The sequence below is a fragment of the Humulus lupulus genome, chromosome 8 (assembly GCF_963169125.1).
Source record: "Humulus lupulus chromosome 8, drHumLupu1.1, whole genome shotgun sequence".
In the NCBI taxonomy this organism is placed as follows: domain Eukaryota; kingdom Viridiplantae; phylum Streptophyta; class Magnoliopsida; order Rosales; family Cannabaceae; genus Humulus; species Humulus lupulus.
Window position 1 is genome coordinate 164,379,522 of NC_084800.1, and position 23,451 is coordinate 164,402,972.

Here is a 23,451-nt window from a genome sequence, read left to right on the forward strand (position 1 = left end):
GGTGAGACGTTCTATACGACCAGAAGACTTCAGGCAGCTGCTCTGGCCATGCTCCTTTAGCGTCTTCAAGCCTTTTCTTCAGGGTGTCCTTAAGGGTTTTATTTACAGCCTCGACCTGCCCGTTTGCTTGGGGATGCGCAACCGAAGAAAAGCTTTTAATAACTCCATGCCTTTCGCAGAAGTCGGTGAATAAGTCACTGTCAAATTGGGTTCCGTTGTCTGAAACTATCTTTCGGGGCAAACCATACCGGCAAACAATGTTCTTGATGACAAAGTCAAGAACTTTCTTGGTCGTTATGGTAGCGAGTGGTTCTGCCTCGGCCCATTTGGTGAAGTAATCAACTGCCACGACTGTGTACTTTACTCCGCCTTTTCCCGTTGGCAGGGATCCAATCAAATCTATCCCCCATACGGCAAAAGGCCATGGACTCTGCATCTGTTTCAATTCGTTTGGAGCTGCTCGTGGAATTTTGGAGAACCTTTGACATTTATCGCACCTTCGAAAAAACTCCATCGAATATTCATTCATAGTTGGCCAAAAGTAGCCTTGCCTTAAAATCTTTTTTGCTAAACTCTGCCCCCCAGCGTGATCTCCACAGAAGCCTTCATGCACTTCTTTCATTAGTTCCTTAGCTTTTTCTGGTGTAACGCATCTGAGTAGTGGCATTGAATACCCTCTCCGGTACATGACACCGTCAACTAGTATGTACCTAGCGGCCTGCCTTTGTAGGGTTCTGGCTTTGTTTCTATCTGTTGGTAGTGCACCGTTTGTCAGGTACTCCAAATAAGGTGTCATCCATGTATCCTCCATTCGAATCTCCATACTGGCTTCAACCGCTTGTATGCTTGGCTCGCCAAATCTTTCCACCGGCACAATGTTCAAAGTGTCAGCATCTTTCACGCTCACGAGTTTGGCTAAGGCATCTGCGTTTGAATTCTGATCTCGTGGTATTTGCTGGAGGGTATACCTCGTGAGCTGGGCTAGCAGGTCTTTGGTTTTATTCAAGCAGGCCACCATTTTTAAGCCTCGCGCTTGATATTCCCCTAGAACTTGATTCACCACCAGCTGTGAATCGCTGTAAATATCAAGCGTCTTTATGCCCATGTCTTTGGCCATTCTCAGTCCAGTGAGGAGTGCTTCATATTCAGCTTCATTATTTGACGCGGTGAAGTCGAACCTAATGGCGCAGTGAAATCGATGCCCTTCCGGCGTTATCAATATCACTCCCGCTCCTGCGTGGGATTCATTGGATGATCCATTCGTGAATAACTTCCACGAAGGAGCTTTCTCTTGAGGCTCGGGCGCACTAGGATGTTCGCACTGTTCGCTGTCTGGGAGTTCGGTGAATTCTGCAATAAGATCAGCCAAGACTTGTCCCTTTACTGCTGCTCACGGTGAATATGTGATATCGAACTGCCCTAGTTCGACTGCCCATTTTAATAAGCGCCCAGCCGCCTCTGGCTTTTGGAGGACTTGCCGAAGGGGCTCGTCGGTTAGCACTGTGATAGGATGGGCCTGAAAGTAAGGACGTAGCTTCCTTGAGGCCAGGATTAAACAATATGATAATCTTTCAATGGGCGGATATCTCAGTTCTGCCCCAATCAGCCTTTTGCTAACATAGTAGACTGATTTTGGTACGCCTTCTTCCTCACATACTAGTACCGCACTAGCAGCTACTTCCGTGATCGCCAGGTAAATGAACAAAGTTTCCCCCTCGATCGACTTGGATAAAACGGGAGGCTGTGCCATGTGCGCCTTCAAGGCCTGAAAAGCTTGTTCGCAGTCTCCTGTCCATTCAAACTTCTTATTGCCCCTAAGTAGATTGAAAAAAGGGACACATTTGTCCGTTGACTTCGAAATAAATCTACTCAGGGCTGCGATTCTCCCGGTTAGACTTTGCACATCTTTGATTCTCTCTGGCGATTTCATGTCGATCAGGGCTTTTATTTTGTCGGAGTTTGCCTCGATTCCTCTTGAATTTACAATGAACCCCAAAAACTTCCTTGATCCAACTCCGAAGGAACATTTGAGAGGATTTAGTTTCATCTGGTACTTGTTCAATACATCAAAACACTCTTGTAAATCCTTCACATGTCCTTCTGCCTTTTTAGACTTTACCAACATGTCGCCCACGTACACCTCCATGTTTACTCCGATCAGCTCTTTAAACACGTGGTTGACTAGCCGCTGGTAAGTCGCACCTGCATTTTTCAGTCCGAAGGGCATTACTTTATAACAGTATAATCTCGTATCGGTCCGAAAGCTGGTTTGGTCCTCGTCAGGGGGATGCATGCTAATCTGATTGTAGCCCAAATATGCATCCATGAACGAGAGGATCTCGTGTCCTGCGGTAGCATCGACCAGCTGGTCGATTCTTGGGAGTGGGAAGCAATCCTTTGGGCATGCTTTATTGAGGTCTGTAAAATCCACACAGGTTCGCCATTTGCCATTAGGCTTGGGAACCAGCACTGGATTGGAGACCCACGATGGATAAAATGCCACCCTGATAAACCCATTCTCCTTTAATCTTTCGACTTCTTCTTTTAAGGCTCTCGACCGATCCTTATCGAGCAGCCTTCTTTTTTGTTGCACGGGTGGAAAAGTCTTGTCTATGTTTAGGACATGGCTGATAACTGCAGGGTCTATCCCAGCCATGTCTTTGTGCGACCAGGCAAAGACTTCCTGGTTCCTCCGCAAAAATTCCACTAGTGTATGCTTCGTGTTTTGGTCTAGATTTTTCCCGACCTTCACGACTCTGGTCGGGTCTTTTTCGTCAAGTTGGACCTCTTCCAGGTCCTCGACGGGTCCAACGTTCTCTTCAAAATCCCCAAAGCGAGGATCCAGATCTCTATCCTCACTTTAGGCAACACCCTATTTGGTGACCTCATCACTAGATTAGGCTTGTATATCAATTGCCATTTGCAACCTATCTGAAGTAGTGCTCTTTGACGTCCCCTTTTTCGCCTTCGCGACTGAGGCGTTGTAGCACTCTCTGGCCTCCCTCTGGTTTCCCAATACGCATCCCACTCCTGCGTCTGTCGGGAATTTCATGGCCAAGTGCCACATGGAGGTGACGGCCCGTAAATTGACCAATATGGGCCTCCCAATGACGGCATTGTACGCCGAAGGGCAATCGACTACTATAAAAGTAGCGAGTAATGTCCTGGTAGCAGGCGCTGTACCTGTCATCACTGGTAGTTTAATTGATCTTGTGGGGGCGAGTCCCTCACCAGAGAAGCCGTATATTGTCTGGTTGCAAGGCTCCAGGTCCTTAACGGACAACTTCATGTGTTCCAGCGATGACTTATACAGGATGTTCACAGAACTCCCTGTATCGACCAGCACTCTTTTCACCATCATGTTGCCCATTTGGATATCCACGACCAGCGGATCGGAATGTGGGAACCGGAAATGTTGGGCATCGCTATCGGAGAAGGTTATCTCACCTTCCTCTGATCGAGCCTTTTTTGGCGCGCAGTCCTCCACAGTCATCATCTCGATGTCCTGGTCGTGACGCAAAGTTCGAGCGTATCGTTCTCTGGCCTTTCCGCTATTTCCCGCGAGGTGCGAGCCTCCACAGATGGTTAATAACGTGCCAGTCATGGGGGCAGGCTGCAGAGGTGGCGAGCGTTGGAGCGTTGACACTTGCTCGTTGCCACCTGGAGCTTTTCGTTGGGAATTTCCCGAGGCCCGTACGTATCTTCTCAAGTGTCCTTGTCTAATAAGGAACTTGATTTCTTCTTTCAACTGGTTGCATTCGTTGGTGTCATGTCCGTAGTCGTTATGATAACGACAGAGCTTGGTAGTGTTTCTTTTCGAAATATCCTTTCGAATGGGGGCAGGTTTCTTATAAGGCACACTGGAACTCGTGGCCTGATAAACCTCTCCCTGAGACTCAACAAGGGCAGTGTAGTTAGTGAACCGAGGTTCATAACGGTTACCCTTGGCTCGTTTATTGTCAGAGGTGGAAGGCTCATTGTGTGGCCGTTTTCCACCATTCTTGCCATTGTCGTTACCGTTCCCGTTGCCTTTGCCGTTGCCGTTAGGTTTAGGCCCATTGCGGCTTTGGCGGGCTCGGCAGCCTTCTTATCCTTGCCTGAAGGCTTTCCATCGTTGGCTATGGCATCTTCGAGCTTGATGTAACGATCAGCTCGATCCAAGAATTCCTGGGTAGTTCTAACCCCATCTTTGCGGAGGCTCTTCTAGAGGGGGGAGCGACACCTAACCCCTGCGGTTATGGCCATCATTTTGCCTTCATCCCCCACCGTTTTAGCTCCAGTCGCTGCCCGCATAAAGCGCTGGATGTAGTCCTTAAGCGATTCTCCATCTTGCTGGCGAATCTCAACCAGCTGGTTTGCCTCGGTCGGATGCACGCGACTGGCGTAGAATTGTCTGTAGAACTCCCTTACGAACATCTCCCAGGAAACTATACTTGTAGAAGGGAACTTAAAAAACCACTCCTGTGCGGCATCAGAAAGTGTTGCAAGGAAGATTATGCACCGAGCATCTTCGGACACTTTCTGAATGTCCATTTGTATCTCAAACTTATTGACGTGAGATACCAGGTCACCGTACCCATCAAAGTTCGGAAGCGTAGGCATTTTGAACTTGCTAGGAGTCTCTGCCATAGCTATTCTTTGGACGAAAGGAGTGCCTTTCCTCCTATCGTGGTCGATGTGAGATGTTCTTCCCCCGACCAGCTATTGCACCGCATGGTTGAGGGCATCTATCTGGGCTTGTATAGCGACAGGAATCGCCGCGGCCTCCGTCGCTGGGGGGATGTTCTCGCCATGTCGCTCGCGGCGATCGTTGAGCACATCTCTCAAGTCCTCGTCTCTTCTCCGATGCTCGCTAGCTCCGAGCCGGTTGAAGACGTTATTCTGTCTGGGTTGCCCCCCAGCGTCCCGTCTGCCGGGTTGGTCATCCTGAGGTGGCTGATTCCTGTTTCCACCTCTCTCGTCATTCCTCCGAGCGGTATTTCCTCTGCCGGAGTCTGCTTCATTATACCCATGGCCATCTCTGAATCTTGATTGGCTATGGTGGGATCGACTGTTCCCTTGATTTCCGTCCCGGGTTGAAGTGTCCCGAGCGTTAGAGGGTGGCCTGCGCTGGTCGTTGTGTCCCCGTGCATTATCATGCCGTGGGGGACCCCGGACTGCAAAGCCTAACTCTGAGTTCCTCCTGTTGCCAGGAGGATTCTGACCTCTGTTCGGAAGGTTCGGCTCGTCGCCCCTATGGCGTCTAGGACTACGAGGCTGATGCCCAGTCCTATTCTGCCTCTGATGCGGGGGAATGTCGCGACCAGCTTGGGAGGGAGGCTGTGCCTCAGGGTCCTGTGGGACATCGTCATGAGGCACCTGAGGCTGCTCGAGCCTTTGCGGGCTCGAGGGTTGGATAGGCGGGCTAGGATTGGGACCCCTGTGGGGTGGCCCATTCGCAGGTTGATCAGGCTGCGAGGCAGGTGCGGCCTGATTCCTAGCCAATTGTAAGGCTGCCTCGAGGGCTTCCATGGCCTCGCTCTGGCGACGGTCCATCTCCGCCTGCCTTTCACTTAATTCCACGCGCTGCCGTTCAATGTCTTGCTGCTGCCACGCCATGATTTCAGCAGCACTTTCCTGACTGGCCCTCAGATTGGCCAGCTCTTCATGCAACGCCCCCAGAGTACTCTTCAGTGTCGCGTCATCCATTTCTTCCTCCTCAAAGTCCAAATGTGGCTCATCCTCAGCCACACTTGCAGGAGGAGGAGGAGGCGGGTTTGATGGTGCAGCGGGGGCCGCCTGTCCGGCTTTCCTTGTAGTTTTCGCCATTGGTTTTCTCAACGGTGATATATCAAGCTCTCAATGAAAGCACCGGAATGTTGACCCTGATTTTGGTCAACTGACACGGAGTCGAAATACGCTTGACGTGGATGGATATGTTGAAAAGAACATGATGACGAAAATAATAAGAACACGATATTTTATAGTGGTTCGGCCCCAAAGTCTGGTAATAACCTACGCCCACTTAGATTGTTATTGATAGGAGACTCAAAGGAGTGATCAAAGAACTAGGGTTCAATGAGTTTCACTAGCCTCTGAATAACAATACAGTATTTCAAATAGAATTACTCTAATCTCCAATGATTCAAAAGCCAAAAAAAAGAAGCCTCCCTCCCTTGAGCTATCTTCTCTTATTTATAGGCTCAAGGGGGATTACATGAATTTGTTACAGATATTCTTTCCTAAATAATCGGATATTCAGGAGATTGTGGGAGTTAATTTCGGGATTTACTAAGATCTTTATTGAAGCATCTTGTTGCATGTGGAACCATCGACCAGACTGGTTGCAGGTAAGACTAGGCCGCCTACTACTTATAATGTGCCTTCTGGTCGATACCCTAGCAGGGTTCCTCCAAGTGTCAGCCATGTGTTTAGGAATCACTTGCCACGTCATCTATGCCAGTTTTTTGGATGACAGTTTTCTTTATAGTTAAGGGTTATTTCAAAACCCTAGACATGATATCTTGAATGCATTGATGAATTTTATTCCTTTTATTCCCTTATATTAAATTGCTTCTATTTTTCTATTTGAATGTCATGGATCTTGTAAAATCTTGTTTAGATGGCCACTTATTAAGGTTTTTCATTGTTCTACTATCATCTTAGGATTTCTATTCACCTAATAGTTTAGGATTCTAAGTAAAGTGATAAATTGCAATTAAGGTATTGTGACGGGTATTTTAATTGTGATGAGAAATAGAACCTAGGTTAAATGAATTGCATGCTTAATGAATTTGTTGCCTAGATTAACCTGTTTCCACAAAGTGTAATGTTTTTACTAGGTTAAATAGATTGCATGCTTAATGAGTTTATTGCTGGGTAAAAAGGGTTAATTAAGAGCGCTTAGCTTTAATTACTTATATTAGGGAAACTGGGATAATTGACTGCTTAAGTGCTATCTGTGGGGTTAATAGTTTAATTGGGAATAGGGAATATTATTCATCATTGTTGATAGATTGATTGTTGAAGGTAGAGAGTAATACTTGACTATTTCTTTAATATCGTTATATCCTTAGTTATTCAATCGTTGATATTTATTTCATTTTATGTTTTCAGCTATTAAAACTAAAACTCCTTTTTAATTTTAGTCTAATATTATTTTGAATAATAATTTGATCATAGTCTTCGTGGGTTCGACCCTTATTTACCGCTATACTGAAGTAGCTGGTGTAAGTGAAAAAAAATATATTTAAATTTGATACGGCATACGACACGCATCACTATCTCTCACTCGATCTCTATTTCAATATGATGGTTTGTGGTGATGAAAATGGGGCTAAGTATCAAATTTGAGATTTTTTTTGTAATCAAACTTCATATCTGGTTTTTTTCATATGTGTATAAATCTTAGATTTTGTTCACTACGCATTGATTGGCAATCTGGATTGTGTATTTTTTATTTTATTTTTGAGTATATAATGACATTGTGATTGAGTTTTCTGCTTTGATTTGTATTCGATAATAATGTTGATGCCAGCTAAAAATGGATATGGTATTTTTTTTTCTAAGTGATAGTTTAAAACCAACGCTATTTGTATTAATCGCGACACCTTCAATGAAACTAACATTGTTGGTAGTAGCTTCGGTTCTCCACCGATGCTAAATATCAGATTTTTGGTAGCGAGCCGAGTGTACCAAAATTTAGCCTGATCAGGAAACAAGTTGTCATTGTCATCTCTTCCCATCTTCGCTGTTGACTGTGTTTTTAGCCAACGACATGAGAACGTCAAATACGACAGACCTTCAAGAGAATTTAAACAACACAAACGGTATAATAAAGAAAATAAAGAACACAAGATTTTTATAGTGGTTCAGCCCCGATTGTCGGTAATAGCCTAATCCACTTAGAGTTGTAATTTATAGATCCGTACTCAAGATCAGATGGACTGAGCCAACTGAGTTTCTTCAGTACAGATTGCAAAAATACAAGAGTTCTTTCAAATATCAGCACTTTCTCTCTCTAGAATACTCAGACCCAAATTTTCTCTCTCTAGAAAGAAGAAGCAGAAGAAGCCCCTCTCTAATCCCATAAGCCCTCTATTTATAGGCTTAGGGTCATACAACTGATATCCCTTAGAATCGGGATATTTTATTATATTTATTACATTTAAATTACAAAAAAACATTCAAAATGTAACCAAACCCCCCATTTGTGGGAAGAATGAGAGATTCCCACGTATCTTGTTGAAGCTGTTTCTGGGAATCTTGACTTAGTCCTCCTCTAGCTAGTTGATCCACCTCTCCTACTGACCACTCATGCAAGTGCTGGTCGGACATGTGCATGGTTGTAGGACAAACATTTTTTGGTCGGACGTGCATGGTGGTAGGACATGCATGGTGGTAGGACATGCACTTCTCTCCTCTAACATGGCACTCTCCTCTAGCATGCCATGTTTCTCCTCGGACCAAATCCTTGGGGTCTCCTAGGACCACTCTCTTGAGTTCTCCTCGGATGCACTCTCCTTAGCTCTCCTAGGATGCATTCTCCTTAGCCTCCTAGGATGCACTTTCCTTAGCTTTCCTCGGACCAAGGTGCACTTGGCTTGGTTATGACATCTTTCAAGCAGTCCAAATTCTTCGTCAGTCTACCGGGTCCCTTTATCACAACTCTGAGGAGTCAATGTATTTATTGACTATTAATGTGTCTTTTACTGATCATGCACTGCCACTTGTCACCTTTATTGCCACGTTATTGATCTCCAATTTTTGGGTATAACATCCGCAGCTATAAATAGTGCAAATCGAAATGTGACAAGGATGGAAAAACAAGTCAGTATATGTTCATTTTCGGAGAGAGCTTCTACTCTCCATTACTGTAACTGACCCAAGAACAAGATCGAACTAAGGGTACTTGTTCTTGAGGGTTCTAAGATCATCATAAATAATACCAACTAAAGTGGACGTAGGTCATCTTTTTTGGGTCAAACCACTATAAATTTTTGTCTCATTCATTTATTACTATAATTATTTCCTTGATTCTTTGGCTCACTGTTCATCATTAAGTTCCGCTTTGAGATTTTACACACAAAAAAACTCTTCATTTATTACTCTGTGCAAGTTGACGAAAAAATGAGTCAACATATTATAATTGTAATTACATGTTCAAAATAATTATTCCTAAGATTAAATCAGTGCACAGGATTTTCACTGATTTAGTAATCTATGATATGATCTACTTACACAATAGTGTGGTGTCTTATTAATGACATTGGCCAAGCAGATAAGATCGGATGTATCTATTTACATTACCCTAGGACTGACATTGATTATTGATAGATAAACAAGTATCGTTATTATCAAATCTAATTAGTGTCACAACGTTGACCATATGTCAATTTGATCTCAATTCTGAGTGATAATATTCTATTAATTATATTATATGAATCTTTTGACTTGTTCGTTAAAAGCTTACCCTATGACATAGCTTATACTTACATCTTTGGGATTCAATGGTGTAATTGAATGAAAGTATTTATCATAGTTATGAAATCTATATTTTCCATAATAGCATTGTTTCAGATGGGTTTAGACACAATAATGTGGACAATTGCTTATACTCTTAAACTTGTAATGGCTATGATATCTTGGTATATCTATATGTTAATGATATGTTGATTTTGAGTAATGAAATGAGAGGCATAATAGAAACAGAGAGATTTATATCTTCCACTTTTAAAATGAAAGACGTTGGAGAGGTTGATACCATTTTAGGTATAAAAGTGAGAAGAAATAGTAGGGGTTATGCCTTAAGTCAAGATCACTATGTTGAGAAAGTGCTTGCCAAGTTTAGTCTTCTCAAAATCAAATAGGCAAATACACTATTTGATTCAAGTATAAAGCTTGAAAAGAACAATGGTAGAGTGGTGGCTCAATTTGAATATGCAAGTGGATTAGGGAGTAATGTACGTCACTCATTGTACATGAGCGAATATTGGATTTGCAATTAGTAAACTAAGTAGGTTTATTACCAACCCAAGTATGAGATATTGGAAGGCAACTGAGAGAGTTCTAAGGTACCTTAAGAGGACCTAGAAGCTAAGCCTCAAATATTCAAAGTTTCTGAAGATACTTGAGGGATATTCCGATGTAAGTTAGATAACAAGTGTGTGAAACAATCTCTTCACTACTAGTTGGGTGTTTATGCTCGGAGGAAGAGGAGTTTCTTGGGATTCAAAGAAACAAACATATATTTCACACTCAACCATGGATGTCGGGTTTATAGCTCTAGTGGCAACCACCAAAGAAGTGAAGTCGTATAGGGATCTCATGATGGATACCCCAAATTTTGCGGATAAGTATGCGAGACAATTAATTCAATATGAAATCATATCGATTTCATATACGAGAATTAGTAAAAACTTAGCAAATCAATTTACAAAATTTCTTGCAAAGAGGTTCAACATCTAAAAGGATGAGACTGAAGTCCTAAAATAATAGATTCATCCACGGCAACAAGCCAACTTCAAGTTTGTTGAGTTACGCCAGCAACATTAAGACGAGGGCAAAAATTTACAAATCTCCATACGAAGATTGCAGTATATGTACAACGCAAGTAAATATATACTCAAAATAGAAAACTCCACAGAATTATTTACTCTACCCTCTCTTAGAAATATAGTTAACCATTTACACTTACATTTGCTTTACAAACTATGAACTTTGGTGGTACTCTCAAAAGGGCAGTTAATGAGAACTCGCCGGGCAGCCTAAAAACGACCCTTTTCTGTGGAATTCTCAGTCAGATAACTACTAAGCCGAATATACAATAAATAGGTAGACAGAGATCTTATTCATGTAGATCTATAGGTATGTGTTTATTTACAACCAATGATCTCTGTATATGATACTCCAAGAACTTAAAAAAGTCACCATCCATGTTAGCTGTACAAAACGGTGCATGCCCATTGGTGGTGGCAAGATTAAAATGCCTTGCTCCAAATTGGTATAGTTCAGGAAGAGGAAATTGCAGACGATGACATACTTATGCGCCTTTCTGTAAAAGATGCAAGGGTAAAACTCACGAGTTAGATACAGACTTGGTGAGCCTGATAAAGAACCAATTATTAAATATTTGGAGACGGAAATTAATGTGAGTACCTCCAGTTGCAATGAGCTTCTCAACACGAGAAACAATGTGTTTTCCATAAGTATACCTCTTCAAACCATTCAAATGAACCTTAATGCGAGAAAGAATCAACTCAAGACTCTCATCGCTGCAGGTCTCTAGAACTTTCTGTACAACGTAGTTTCCAAATGGATCTTTCATCATGGCCTGTAAAATTTCATGTTAGCCAATACTCAATAAACTGCCTTAAGAGGCTTGAGTATCCAACAAAGCATATATATAGGATCCCTGAAAGCCCAATGAGACAAATTTTTCATAAATTTATCCTTAGAATACACGATGTAAGCCCTGCTAAAATTGCCTATCGTTGTAGTTGTTGGTTTTAATAGACAGCAGCGTATAGGTAGTAAAAATATATTAATAATGTAGATCAATTCAGCCTCATATGATTGCTGTCCAATTTATAATTAGAATCAGGTATACCTGTAGGGGCTCATTTTCCTCGGTGTAACCAAGCATCTCATTTACCAAAAATTGACGCTCCTCAGCACTGCCAAAAGATAAGCACTTCTCGACAACATTAGAAGCAAACTTCTGCTGACTCATCCGTACAATTTGGCCTGCAAGTTGGCGTATAATTGCAGTCCTCTCCAGCGGTTTACCATGTTCAAGGACATGCTACCAAACAAAACATAAATTAAAAACAAAAACCAGAGGCATGATTACTGATAAAAAGTAAACAAGAATGAAACTTTAAAGGTAAAGCATGGGTTCTGTAGAAGGGGAAAACAAAAAACAAATAAATCTTCCCGTACGAGAAAAGGCAAGCAAATGAAGTACCAGGTTTAAGGGCTAAAATTGGTTAAAAACCACAGTACTGAGTTTAGCTGTAAGGAAACATTTTGGATGCTACCAGTGGTGGTATCACAGAAAAAAGGTACATAGTAGAGTGTTTCCCACGAGGTGAAATAAGGGAAGGGAAAAAAAAAGTTTTTTAGGCAAAATTACTCGATGTTTACAGATTGTAGGATTTAAATACCCAAACTCTTTTTTTATGGAAAAATATCCGAAGTTGCTAAAATTTAGCATTTAAATACTAACTTTTTTTCTTTAGGGGAAACATTCTCAAAGTTGCTAAAATGTGGCCCCTTTACTACTCTAACAATCAATATAAATGTATTTAAAGTTATAAAAAAAATCATTAACATTATACAAAAACAGAAAAAAAAAAAAACCTAAATTAATTCTAAATTTAAAAAAAATAGTTTTATTTAATAAAAAAATATTTTTTATTGAAAAAAGTTAAAAGAAAAATCAATAGCTAAAAAACTATTAAAAGTAGAAAAAAACATTATTAAAATTATTTATCAATTATTTTCATTAAATAAAACTATTCTTTAATTTTGGAATTAATTTAGGTTATTTTTGTATATTTTTATATAATTTTAATTATTTTTATAACTTAAATTACATTTATATCAATTTTTTAAACTGTTTGGGTAGTAAAAGTTTCCAAAAAAAAAGGTATTTAAATGTTACATTTAAGTAACATAGGATATTTTTCCCAAAAATTTTAGGTATTTAAATGCCAAGAAAAAAAAAACTATGGACAGCTATTGCAGTAATAGCTGATCATATTGGATCATAACTTTAAAAAATAGATAAAAGAGTAAAACACCTTTCTACAATATATATATATATATATCCTGAAATCTTGAAAGGCACTGTGATAAAAAGAAATGTTTATACCTGAATTACATAATTTCCGTATTGATCTTGTGCAAGATTGCATACAGATTGCATGATTTCATCCATAATAATTTGTTGTGTATTTAAATCATCACAATGTTCCAGGACCCTCTGTGGTAGGGAATAATCAAATCAGGAAAAACAATACAATATCCTCTGATTCCTCCAAAACAAATAAATAAATAAAAAGCAAACAACTTACCTGAATAACACGGCAGCCGTAAGGATGGGTGGAAAGTGTAATAACTTGACCATAAAAGGATGAGATAATAAATTGAATACGATCTTGAGGGACACACTCAATACACTTTTGAATTACATGATTCCCATTCTGATCACGTACACATTTCATAACTGAACCATCCAGCTCCGCCACCATTTGGGTCTGCTGATCCACATCCACCACCTCCAAGGCCTGCGAGCGACAAAATTTAGAGCATAAGAGAGCCACGAAGATCTTTCATATGTACATACATCTCTGCAAGAAAGATACACCATCCACTTTATAGGCTTAATATGATCTAAAACATTAGCTTAGTCTTATATACACTACGTTCAAACAATCCATAAAACAACAATAATTGAGTTTTCCTTTCTAAAACAGAGGAATAAAGACCAATGCAATCATCACGTCACGATAACTGATTTGAGTGCAAGAATTAGAGGTAGATTACCTTAAAAAAGAATCACCTAAAATATGAGTATTCAAAATGTGAGTGAGAAGGGTCTTGCAAGAAATGCCTCCTCTGTACCAACAAGAGGAGGTAGAGATGTAAAATGTAATACTAGGACATTTGCTATTTTAAAATGCTCCGCATTGATTTATGATTGAAAAAGATCTTAACTAACAGGTGGACGTTAAAAATATATTCTAAAACAGGAATAATGGCCACCTGAGGCTAGCTCAAATGGTTGGGTGTGTGAGGGGGGAGTGTTCTAATCCCATAGTATAAAAAAATACACTTTGTGATAATAAGTTCAGAGCATTATAGAAAGTATGTACTACTTAGTAAAGTTGTTTCCCCCATGTGCAAGTACCAATTGTCTCCAACTCTAATTTTTCTATATCATCCAAGAATCTTTGTCCTTCCTTTCTCTTTTAATCCCGTCCAAAAAATTGTCTAACCTAATGATCGTCCCTTGATTGAGTAACAAGGATCACAACCGTTATTCAATAAAATGGCGTCGGATCCCTTTACATACACTAACAGATTTTCAGACTAGACTTGTATAATATATACATTTGTGTGTGTTATACATATAATTGTACCTTCTTTACCTTGTTACAACCCCTTTTAGATTCATTACATGCTTAATAGCATGTGCCGAAGTGAAAGCATATTAAAGATTATGACTTAAAAATCACCTTCTGAATCACTCTGCAACCATACATTTGAAGACTCAAAGGCAAAACATGGCCAGTAAGTTGGCTAGCCAATTCCTTTCTTTGGCTTGCTGTACCATGTTCAAAGAACTGCAATTTCAAAGACGAAATTTAATATGTGTTCTAAATGGAAGAAAAGATGGGATTTGGAGTATTTAGGATGACAAAAGCCATACTTTCTGTATGACGTAATTTCCAAAGACATCAGTCATCAATGTACGCGCATGTGGAGTAATCTCAGGGAATATCATGATCTTTTCTTCAGGTGTCGCAGTTTCTAATTTCTGTTGAATAAAGCGACTACCATACTGATCCGTACTGCAACATATATGGGGAAGGTAATAAACATAAAATCTAAGAAAAAGAATGTATTAAGTGAAAGAAAAATAATAAATGCGAGCACAACATACCTGAATTCAACTACATGATCAATAATGTCTGAAAGTTCAAAAGACTTGGTCTTATTGTTCTTGAACTCATCTAACAGGGATGAGATGAATCTACCTTCTACATTATTGCCAATATCCGAGTTCCATGAGCCAACAGATCCTCCCATTGAATTTTTCATTGAATGAAAATGCGAAAATCTTTCATTCTGAAACATTGGACTTCCAGATCCAACGGAGGGAAGAACCGTGTTTGCCATTGGGTTTCCAAGATATGGTGTGCCAAGTCTATAAGATGCATTTGCATAATTATCCTGACCTAAACCACCAGAATTACCTAGTAGTGACAATTCTAACTGTTCTTTTTGTTGAACCAGCAAAGTCTCAAGGTATGCTTTCTGAAGCCCTTCCAGGTCAGCATGAGAAGTAGAAAATTGGTTTTTTATCAAAGAAGGATCACCCAGACTAGTTGCAGCCCGTGTTGGATAATCAGAGTTTCTTTGCAAAAATTGGACATATCGTGGATCAATAACTGAGGAATGCAGATCGTGGCCAACTTTGTTTCCCAGGATATTCATGTTTTGTCCATTTTGACTAGAAGTAAAAGCTGAACCGCCACATAGATCAATTAGGAAAAGGAAAGGGAAGAGAGAGAAAGAAGAAAAAAAATGTAAATTCCTCAGATAATATCAATAGTAAAATAGCTGATAAACATGAAGAAACATAAAACACACCTGTATCAAGATGACCGTCCATAGATGTATTCTGCTGATTAGGAAAAGCACCAGCTCTGAAGTCAATTCCGGGAGTAGTTGGATTCTGTTGATAAAAATATGGCCCTTCAAAACCCCCAAATCCTGAAGAACCAACTTGTGAATAAAGATTGGCAGAGGAAGAAGTCCTTTTTGGAAAGTTGGCTTGCATATTGGAACTTGACTTAGATGCATTAAGGTTTGTCAACATCCCATTTTGCCTAGCTAGATCAACATAAGTGGCTGCAAGAGAAAAATTTTCAGCATTGGCCTGGTCCATAAGTTCTTGCTGCAGATTTTGGTTATGGCCAGTTCTGAACTGAAAATCGGAATTATTATCAAGATGATGCTGGGACTGGACCTGACTATTCCTATCTCTACTTCTAACATTCGACAGACTTAAGCCAGATAGGTTAGCGGCAATATCAGCGAGATCATTCATTCCAGAAGAATGACCATTTTTGATGTTTAAGCCACGAACATTCTTCTGTTCAACTGAGGAAATTCTGCTTCCTACAGGAGGAAGGCCAGAACTAGGAGATCGACCAACTAGCTTTGGTTCAGGTGTTGTGCTCCTTGACAGAGAGGAACTCATACCAGATGCCAAAGAATAAGAACCTGCAGTACCACGACTTTGAACTCCAGACAGGCCGTGAGGAGAAGCTCCATTATGCAGACTGTCAAAAAGTTCCGCACTGTCACCAAAAGAATTCCGGCTTGAAGGGCGTGACAAGAAGCCAGACAAGGATGCCGGTCGATCAACTCCCTCCTGCACATGTAGTATAGTTAATAACATAAATGAACATCCTTATTAGACATCAAAGAACATAATAGCTAACACTTCATCTTGTGGTGCATGTCGAACATACCTATCATTTCAACAATAGTGCGTAAAAGTGTTTCAATATATAACCCAATTTAGATATAAAAGGGTCCGGTAAAGTAAATCTTGAAGATGCACTATTATACTCAGAACAACAACACAATTGTAACATTAATTTCCTCGATTTCAGCTTCTAGTTTGTACCGACCATAATTAATAGAAAAGTAGTAGTGGTCTCCATGGAGAATAACCTCTAAATAAAATTCATCAAGAAGATAAAAAGGAAAAGGAAAAACAAGATAAACTTTCAAAAATGATTTTCACCCAAGCCGCAAAACTACTCTAAAGTACAAACGGCAGTAATTACCTGCAGAATGTCAGCAAAACTCTTCCTCCGTGCACCAAGCCCACTGTTTGTGGTTCCAATTGAACTGTTTGCACCTCTATCAACCCACCCAAAAGATGTCTGCCTAGAAAGATTCCTTCCATTACCACTCCTCAATTCCATTAGCTCATGCTCTGCCTTTTGTACAGAAAGTCCTGGCTGCATCGAAAAGAGTGACGAACTCTCACCATCCTCGACCATCTTCTTAGTCCTCCGGTCCCCAGCACCCCCAAACGAAGACCCACCAGCTTGAAATCTCTGTGCAACACGCCAATCCTCTCTTGACAACAACGGTGGGGGCAATCTTGGGTTAATGCTATCATGAGAATAATAGTAAGAAAGATAAGCAGGATGTGAACGAATTTCATCCTCGGATAAAACCCCATCATTAGTGAAAACTCTACCGCTAATTTCTCTTGTATCAGAGTTCCCAAAAAGACTACCAACAGCACTTAAGGAACCCTCTACTGTAGGTGGAGCACTGCCACTTCTATACATATTCAGATCCCTTTCCCGATCCACAATCTTCCGATTTCGCTGCTCTTGAAGAATCAATTCAAGCTCAGTCTGAATACTATCCTCTAAACTCCCACTCGGTCCTTGCATACCAATATCTAGGTTAGATAACAAACCCATATCGCTTCCAGTAGCCATGTCAAAGCTAGAATTTTCCTAAAACAGAGAAAGAAACTATAAAGAATTTCAAATAATGGAATACTTTATATTATATAGATATAAAAAAATTCTAGATCGAACCCTAATCGTACCAAAAGCAAACCGATAAGGTGAGTCTCAACTTTCAAGCAGACTAGTTTTTAACAAATCTCACAAGCATTCACAACAGTTAAAAGAGTAATAAATTTTCCTGTAAAAGAAATTCCTTTTAAAAAAAAAAACAAAAATAATCAATTGAAAACTTTATAATGGAATGATTCCAAATAAATATGCGCATTATTTTCAACTTCTTATTATTTTCTCAGCTACCAAGCAGACAATAACAATTAATCACTCGAACAAAGAACAAATTCCACACCTTTGAGCAAAACCCTAAACTTTAAACAAAGGAATTCCCTAAGTCGATCATTGTCATACTCCAAAAATAGAGGAATTTGAATCAAACACAGTAATTGTTGGTGTACAATAGAGACAGAGAAAGATAAACGTTAAGGAAGCAAACGAATGTCATATTAGAACCACTTACGGCGTGGAATCGAAGCTGAAACTTTCTATCTTTATTGGGCGTGTGAAAACGAGGGATTCTTTGATCCAAAAAAGTAACACAATGAGAGGAATATGGAAATTGCAGGCTTATAAAAAGCTTATTGTTATGATTATTAGTATTCAATTCAAGTGATATGTTTGGTTAGAAAGAAAATTCACAACAAATTTTACAGATAGAGAAAAAGAAAAGTGCGATGCGAAGAAAAACAAAATGGAGGAGAACGATGAGATCGCGTGCGCCTGAGATTCTGCATAAACGGTTGCTTTGCATTTTTTTTTTACAGGAAGTGGAGACTGAACCAGGACCGTCTGATTTAGACATGGACGGAGATCGACGGTATCGACATTCTATCCTACGTGCATGGGCTTTTATTATTGAGTATTATTAAGAGTCATGGTTGTGCCCTACACCACCTCACATGCTATATAGTGAAAATGTGAGTTTGTAATTATTTCCGGTTTTTTATTTTCAAAATTGTGTTTATGAAAATAAAAAATAGTTTTTAAGAAATAATATGTGTTTGATTAATGTTATCTAAAATTAATTTTTTAATTTTATTTTTAACAAAAAAAATTTAAAATAAAAAACTAATCAATATATTTATAAAGAGAAAAATATTTTAAAATTGTAATAAATAATGAGATAAAGTAATGTAAAAAAAAAGTGATGAAAAATAAGGAAAGAGAAAGTAATGAGAAATTTTGAGGAAGAAAAATTGAGAAGAGAGAAATTGATGCAAGAAAAAAAATTAGAGAGAAATTGAAGAGAGAGAAAATTGCGAGATAAAAAAAAAAGAAGAGTAAAAATGAGAATATATGAAGTGATGAAAGAGAAAATAATGAGATAATAAGTGATGAGAGAGAAAGTGGTATTAGAGAAAGTGAGAATAGAAAAAGTGAATAGAGATAAATTAATGAGAGAGAAAATGATATGAGATAATAATAATTAAAAATATTATGTGAAAAAAAAATTGAGAACAACTAAAACAAATTTTCGTTGTTATCAAAATTTTCTGTTTTTTGTAACTTTATTTTTAAAAATTGTTTTCTAAAAACAATACCAAACACCCATATTTGTTTTCAGAAAACTGTTTTTAGATTTTAAAAACAAAAAATAGTTTTTTAGTTAAAGAGTCAAACACCCTTTTAATATATGATCACACATATTTTAATTTAAAAAGAATTATATTTGAAACAAAATATTGCACCAATTATCATAATGTAGTGCCTATTTTATTTATAATAGGTGACAGACAAAGGTATAAACAAAAAATAACCTGGAATATAAAAACTGTAATATTACTCGACTATATATTGAATGCTCTGTGATATACTTTATGTTGAAAGAATGATGAGCTAATGAATACAATTTATACACGAGTACTGAATATTTTGGAATGGGAATATTCGAAAATAATTCTAACAAATTGTCCTTGCAAGGACGATTCTAATCATCCACAATTAATAAAGCAATTGTACAAAAGACAAAATAGGATACCAGAATGAATCTTTATCCAATTCTAGTTGTTGTCACCCTTTAAGCCTTGCTTGCTGACTAGCCACCTGCAGTTGTGTCCTCCTTCCAGATCATCATTTTCTTCAACATGCCCCATCAAGCTTATGTTTGGAGAAGCCAATACAGGAAGTTTGTTTCTTAAATATTTATGTTGAGCTATTGAGAGTGCTTTTGAGAGAATATCTGCAATTTGCTCCTCTGTAGGTACATAGCCTATTTCCAATTGCTTATTTTCAATTTTGTCTTTAATAAAATGCACATCAAGTTCTATGTGTTTTGTTCTCGCATGAAATATAGGATTTGTGGCTAATTGTTTGGCTCCTGCATGTCAAACCATTTCATAGGTGTGATCTGAATTTTGACTCCTATCTCAATGTACATAGAATGCAGCCAAGCAAGTTCAGTGGCACATTGAGCGAGTGCTCGGTATTCAGCTTTAGTACTAGATCTAGCTATGGCTTTTCCTCTTGAGATCCAAGATATCAAGTTTTGTCCAATGTAAATTGCATAACCGGTTGTGGATCTTCGATCATCTAAGGAACCTGCCCAATCGAAGTCACAGTAGGCTTCAACTTTCAATGTATTTGCTGGTGTAAACATTAATCCTAGACCAATAGTTCCTTTCACATATCTTAAAATACGTTTGCAGGCAGACAAGTGATTTTGTAGTGTCCCTGAATTTTACTTAGCTAGATAGTAGTAGTAGTAGTAGTAGTAATAGTTAGTACACTCCAACAAGTGAAAAGAAAACATAAGCCACAGCTCACCGTAGGATCCAAAAATTCTTGGCTGCATGCAGCTTCAATAGCTCATAATCTCTCCCTTGTTGTTCAATTGCTCAATGATTACTCCAAAGTCCCAAGAATAACCCTCCAATTCAAGTGTCCTTCCAAGGGTGAGTTGAGAAAAACCAATAGAGGGAGAGAGCCTAAGGAAAAAAAACATGAGTCCCTTACTACCCAGCTACCTAGTGGAACTTCTCTAATTCCCTTGGTCAAATGACCATAATACCCTCACTCTAAACTCCTACTCAAAGTATCTCCCAAGGGAAAATTAATAATTTTGCCTCTAATCCCACTAAACCTCAATTTACATCCCTAATTTCCCAATTAGATTACAATCCCTCCAAATATGAATATTTCCTCCAATAGCCCTCCACTAATTCCCAACCTACGCAAAATTACCAAAATACCCCTTGGCTCACATCGAGCTTGGTATAAGTCCCTATTGTGACTTTTTCACCAAATCTCTCCAAAGGATCGACCTAAGCTAGTTATCACAAATATATCCACATAATAATGTGGTCTCAATCACATAACACATATATTTATAATTATACCTGTTGACGGTGAGAACTTGTCAACGATATAAGGTCGGAAAACTCAAAGATATATCTAAGAAAATGATGAACTTAGAAGGAACTTAGAGAAAACTTAAAAAATAAAAGCTTTGAACAACAATGGAGAAGAGATGCTCATATATTACTCAATAGCCTTAGTACATAGTGAATTTTGCAACCCCTTTGCTGGAGGGGTGAAGATCTATTTATAGTGGAGCTCTAATGACTCTTGATACATTGTGGTCCTAAGGGAGAAGAATGTACTTAGGTTCATTGTCAGGGTAGTGAAACAAGAGGTAGTAATGCGGAAGGTTATGGTGTCGGCCCTAGTACATGGTCAAGGGTGCTCAGGTAGTGCCTCCACTCGTCGTAGTGATTCATACCACCACTACTTGTCTGATACGGATGTCAGAGTCACGCCTTTGTCCTCCTCATGGTCGGACATCTCGTACCCATACGCATGACTCGCACATGATGGTCCTCTCCACATTTCCAAGATACATCCAAGTTTCCTACATTCTGCTAAGTGTAGGAAAGCTTACGAGTTATCACGAATAACTTACTCAATCGTCTTCACCAATTCTAGCTTGACACCAAGTGATGATTGGGTCTTTACTAGAGTTCCTTGTATGCTTATTCCTGAAGTTTTATACCTTACATGCAGCGAGAGGCCACAACAAGGGTGTGCGTAACGTCCTGAATTTTCTAATAGGGTTTAGTGCCTCGATTAGCGTGCTAGGAGGGCATAAATGGATATATATGTGGATTTAATTGTATATATGTGTGATGATATGAAATATATGAGTTATATTAAAATATAACTATTTATGCATGCTTATGTGTATTAAATGTAATTGTGGAACCGTCTTTATGAAAAATGGCATTTTTCATAATTTTGATCCATTAAGGATATAAATTATAATTATGTGTTATATGATTAGAACCACAATATTATGTGGATATATTTGTGGTGATAGGCTTAAGTTGATCCCTTAGAGAAATTTGGCAAAAAAGTCACAACGAGGATTTATAACCAGTTCGGGGTGAGCCAATGGGTATTTTGGTAATTTCGCGTAAATTAGGAATTAGTGGAACGTTATTGGAGGAAGTATTTGTAATTGGAGGGTTAGTAATTTAATTGGGAGTTTAGGGTATCAATTTGAGGTTTAGTGGGGTTTGTGACAAAATGACCTTGGTACCCTTGAAGATTGCCTTTGGGGTTAATTGTTGGTAGGGGTATTAGAGTCATTTGACCTTTACACTAGAGCAAGGGGCGACAGCACTTGGGAACTCACTTTCGCGTTTTTCCTCTCCACTTTGGTTTTCTCTTGAGTGGATTTTTGGGTGCTAAGGAAAGGTCAAGTCTTGAAAATCTTGAAGCTAGTTGGTGAATTTGCAAGCTTTGGAGTGGGATTAGTTGCTACCAAGTCCCCATCAACCGAAGAAATTCGAATTCGAAAACAAAGGTATAAGTTATTTTCCCTTGTCCCCCTTGTGCTTTAGTTGTTCTTGAATTTTGGAAGTTTGAGGTGTTTAAAGTGGGATTGAATGCTTAGAGTTAGGTTTTGGGTGTACTGAGCTTTGAAATGAGTTCTCTTGCTGCTAACTTTGGTGTGTTGTTGTATGGTTGTGATTTGGGCTTAGGATTTTCAAATTTGGTGGTTGGAAGCTTGAGTTCTAAGCTCCAAAATGTCAATTGTTGGTATGTTGTAATTATGATGAATTTTGGTGCGTTTTATGGTAGATTAATGTTGGTGTTAGGTGGTCTACGTTGTATAGGGAGATTTGGTTGTTATAAATTGGTTGGAGAGTCTGTTTGGGGTTGATTTTCTGGGTTTGATATGTAGAGAAGATGTAAGTTTGAATTGGGGAAGAACTTCAAGTTTCTGGGCTCGTTTTCGGGTTTCTGGTGATCTAGCGCGATCGCGCTAGTGTCTTAGGGAGTGGGGATTTGATTTTAATTTTGATTTTTAGAGTTAGTAGCGCGACTGTGCCCGTACCCCAGAAAGCCTAAACTTTCTGCAGGCGCGATCGCGCCATATGCCCCGAAACTCAGTTTTTCTAGTTTTAGAATTAGGGCTCGGGGAGTCTGGGAATTCATTTGGTGCCCCACTTGGGGGTTTGGGGGACGTTTCTAATGTCCCGACAACTGAGAATAATAATCTAAGGATAGGGTTTAGAGTGAGGCTCGGGACTTGAAGTCAATCCCCAATAAGAGTATGTATATGTTGTGACTAGATTATCATAAGGCTCAAGATCAGGATCATACTTGAGGTCATCTCATTTATCGCATGGAACTCGAGGTAAAAAAACTGCACCCTAGTTGTGAACGGGGCTTAAACCCCTGTAAATGGATTATACTATGATTATAATTGGGATTGCCCCATTAGGCATGCTTGCATATGCTGTATCTGGTTGCATGTTGTGCTATATATATATTTGTGGTTATATCTATGTTGAAAGTCTGGCCTAAGGGAGTCAGGGCCGACATTAAGCGTGCGGAATGTAGCCCAGCCTAAGCGAGTCGGGGTCGACTGTAAGACTAGAGGACTCGACCTAAGGGCGCAGGGTCTGAACATCACTTAAATAAATAGAAGTGTCGATTGCACTTAACTAATTGTATCGATTGTTGAGATTGGAATGTGTATTTGATTGTGCAGATTATCATTGCAAATCTTGTTGCTTATATCCCATTATTTATTGCATTGTTGATTCAAGTTTACTGCTTATATGTTTTTGCTCATTGTATTTGTTGATTTAAGTTTTCTTGCTGGGCCTTGGCTCACGGGTGC

General features: G+C 39.2%; 1 protein-coding gene across 3 annotated transcripts; it reads right to left on the bottom strand.

The window, feature by feature from the left end:
• Positions 1-10,451: 10,451 nt before the first annotated feature.
• LOC133798616 (pumilio homolog 4) lies at positions 10,452-18,159 on the bottom strand. Of its 3 annotated transcripts, none has more exons than XM_062237013.1 (11): positions 17,785-18,159; positions 16,566-17,255; positions 15,358-16,144; positions 14,648-15,230; positions 14,414-14,555; positions 14,220-14,327; positions 13,056-13,268; positions 12,854-12,964; positions 11,588-11,782; positions 11,137-11,311; positions 10,452-11,032 (listed from the first exon to the last, which is right to left on the bottom strand). In XM_062237013.1, the coding sequence occupies exons 2-11, from the start codon at positions 17,235-17,237 to the stop codon at positions 10,989-10,991; spliced, it is 3,030 nt and encodes a 1,009-aa protein (XP_062092997.1). In that variant the 5' UTR covers positions 17,238-17,255; positions 17,785-18,159; the 3' UTR covers positions 10,452-10,988. The 3 variants fall into 3 exon arrangements, with proteins under 3 accessions (XP_062092997.1, XP_062092998.1, XP_062092999.1); XM_062237014.1 differs by having other exon boundaries at positions 16,566-17,273; XM_062237015.1 differs by lacking the exon at positions 17,785-18,159 and adding an exon at positions 17,351-17,448.
• Between the last annotated feature and the right edge of the window lie 5,292 nt (positions 18,160-23,451).

Excerpts from the sequence above, each read along its gene's own strand:
- LOC133798616 (XM_062237013.1), bottom strand. The coding sequence starts at position 17,237 with ATGGCTACTGGAAGCGATATGGGTTTGTTATCTAACCTAGATATTGGT. Across the intron at positions 16,145-16,565 it reads GTTTTGCTGACATTCTGCAG|GAGGGAGTTGATCGACCGGC; the intron begins GTAATTACTGCC and ends CTACATGTGCAG. Across the intron at positions 12,965-13,055 it reads ACGGCTGCCGTGTTATTCAG|AGGGTCCTGGAACATTGTGA; the intron begins GTAAGTTGTTTG and ends TCCCTACCACAG.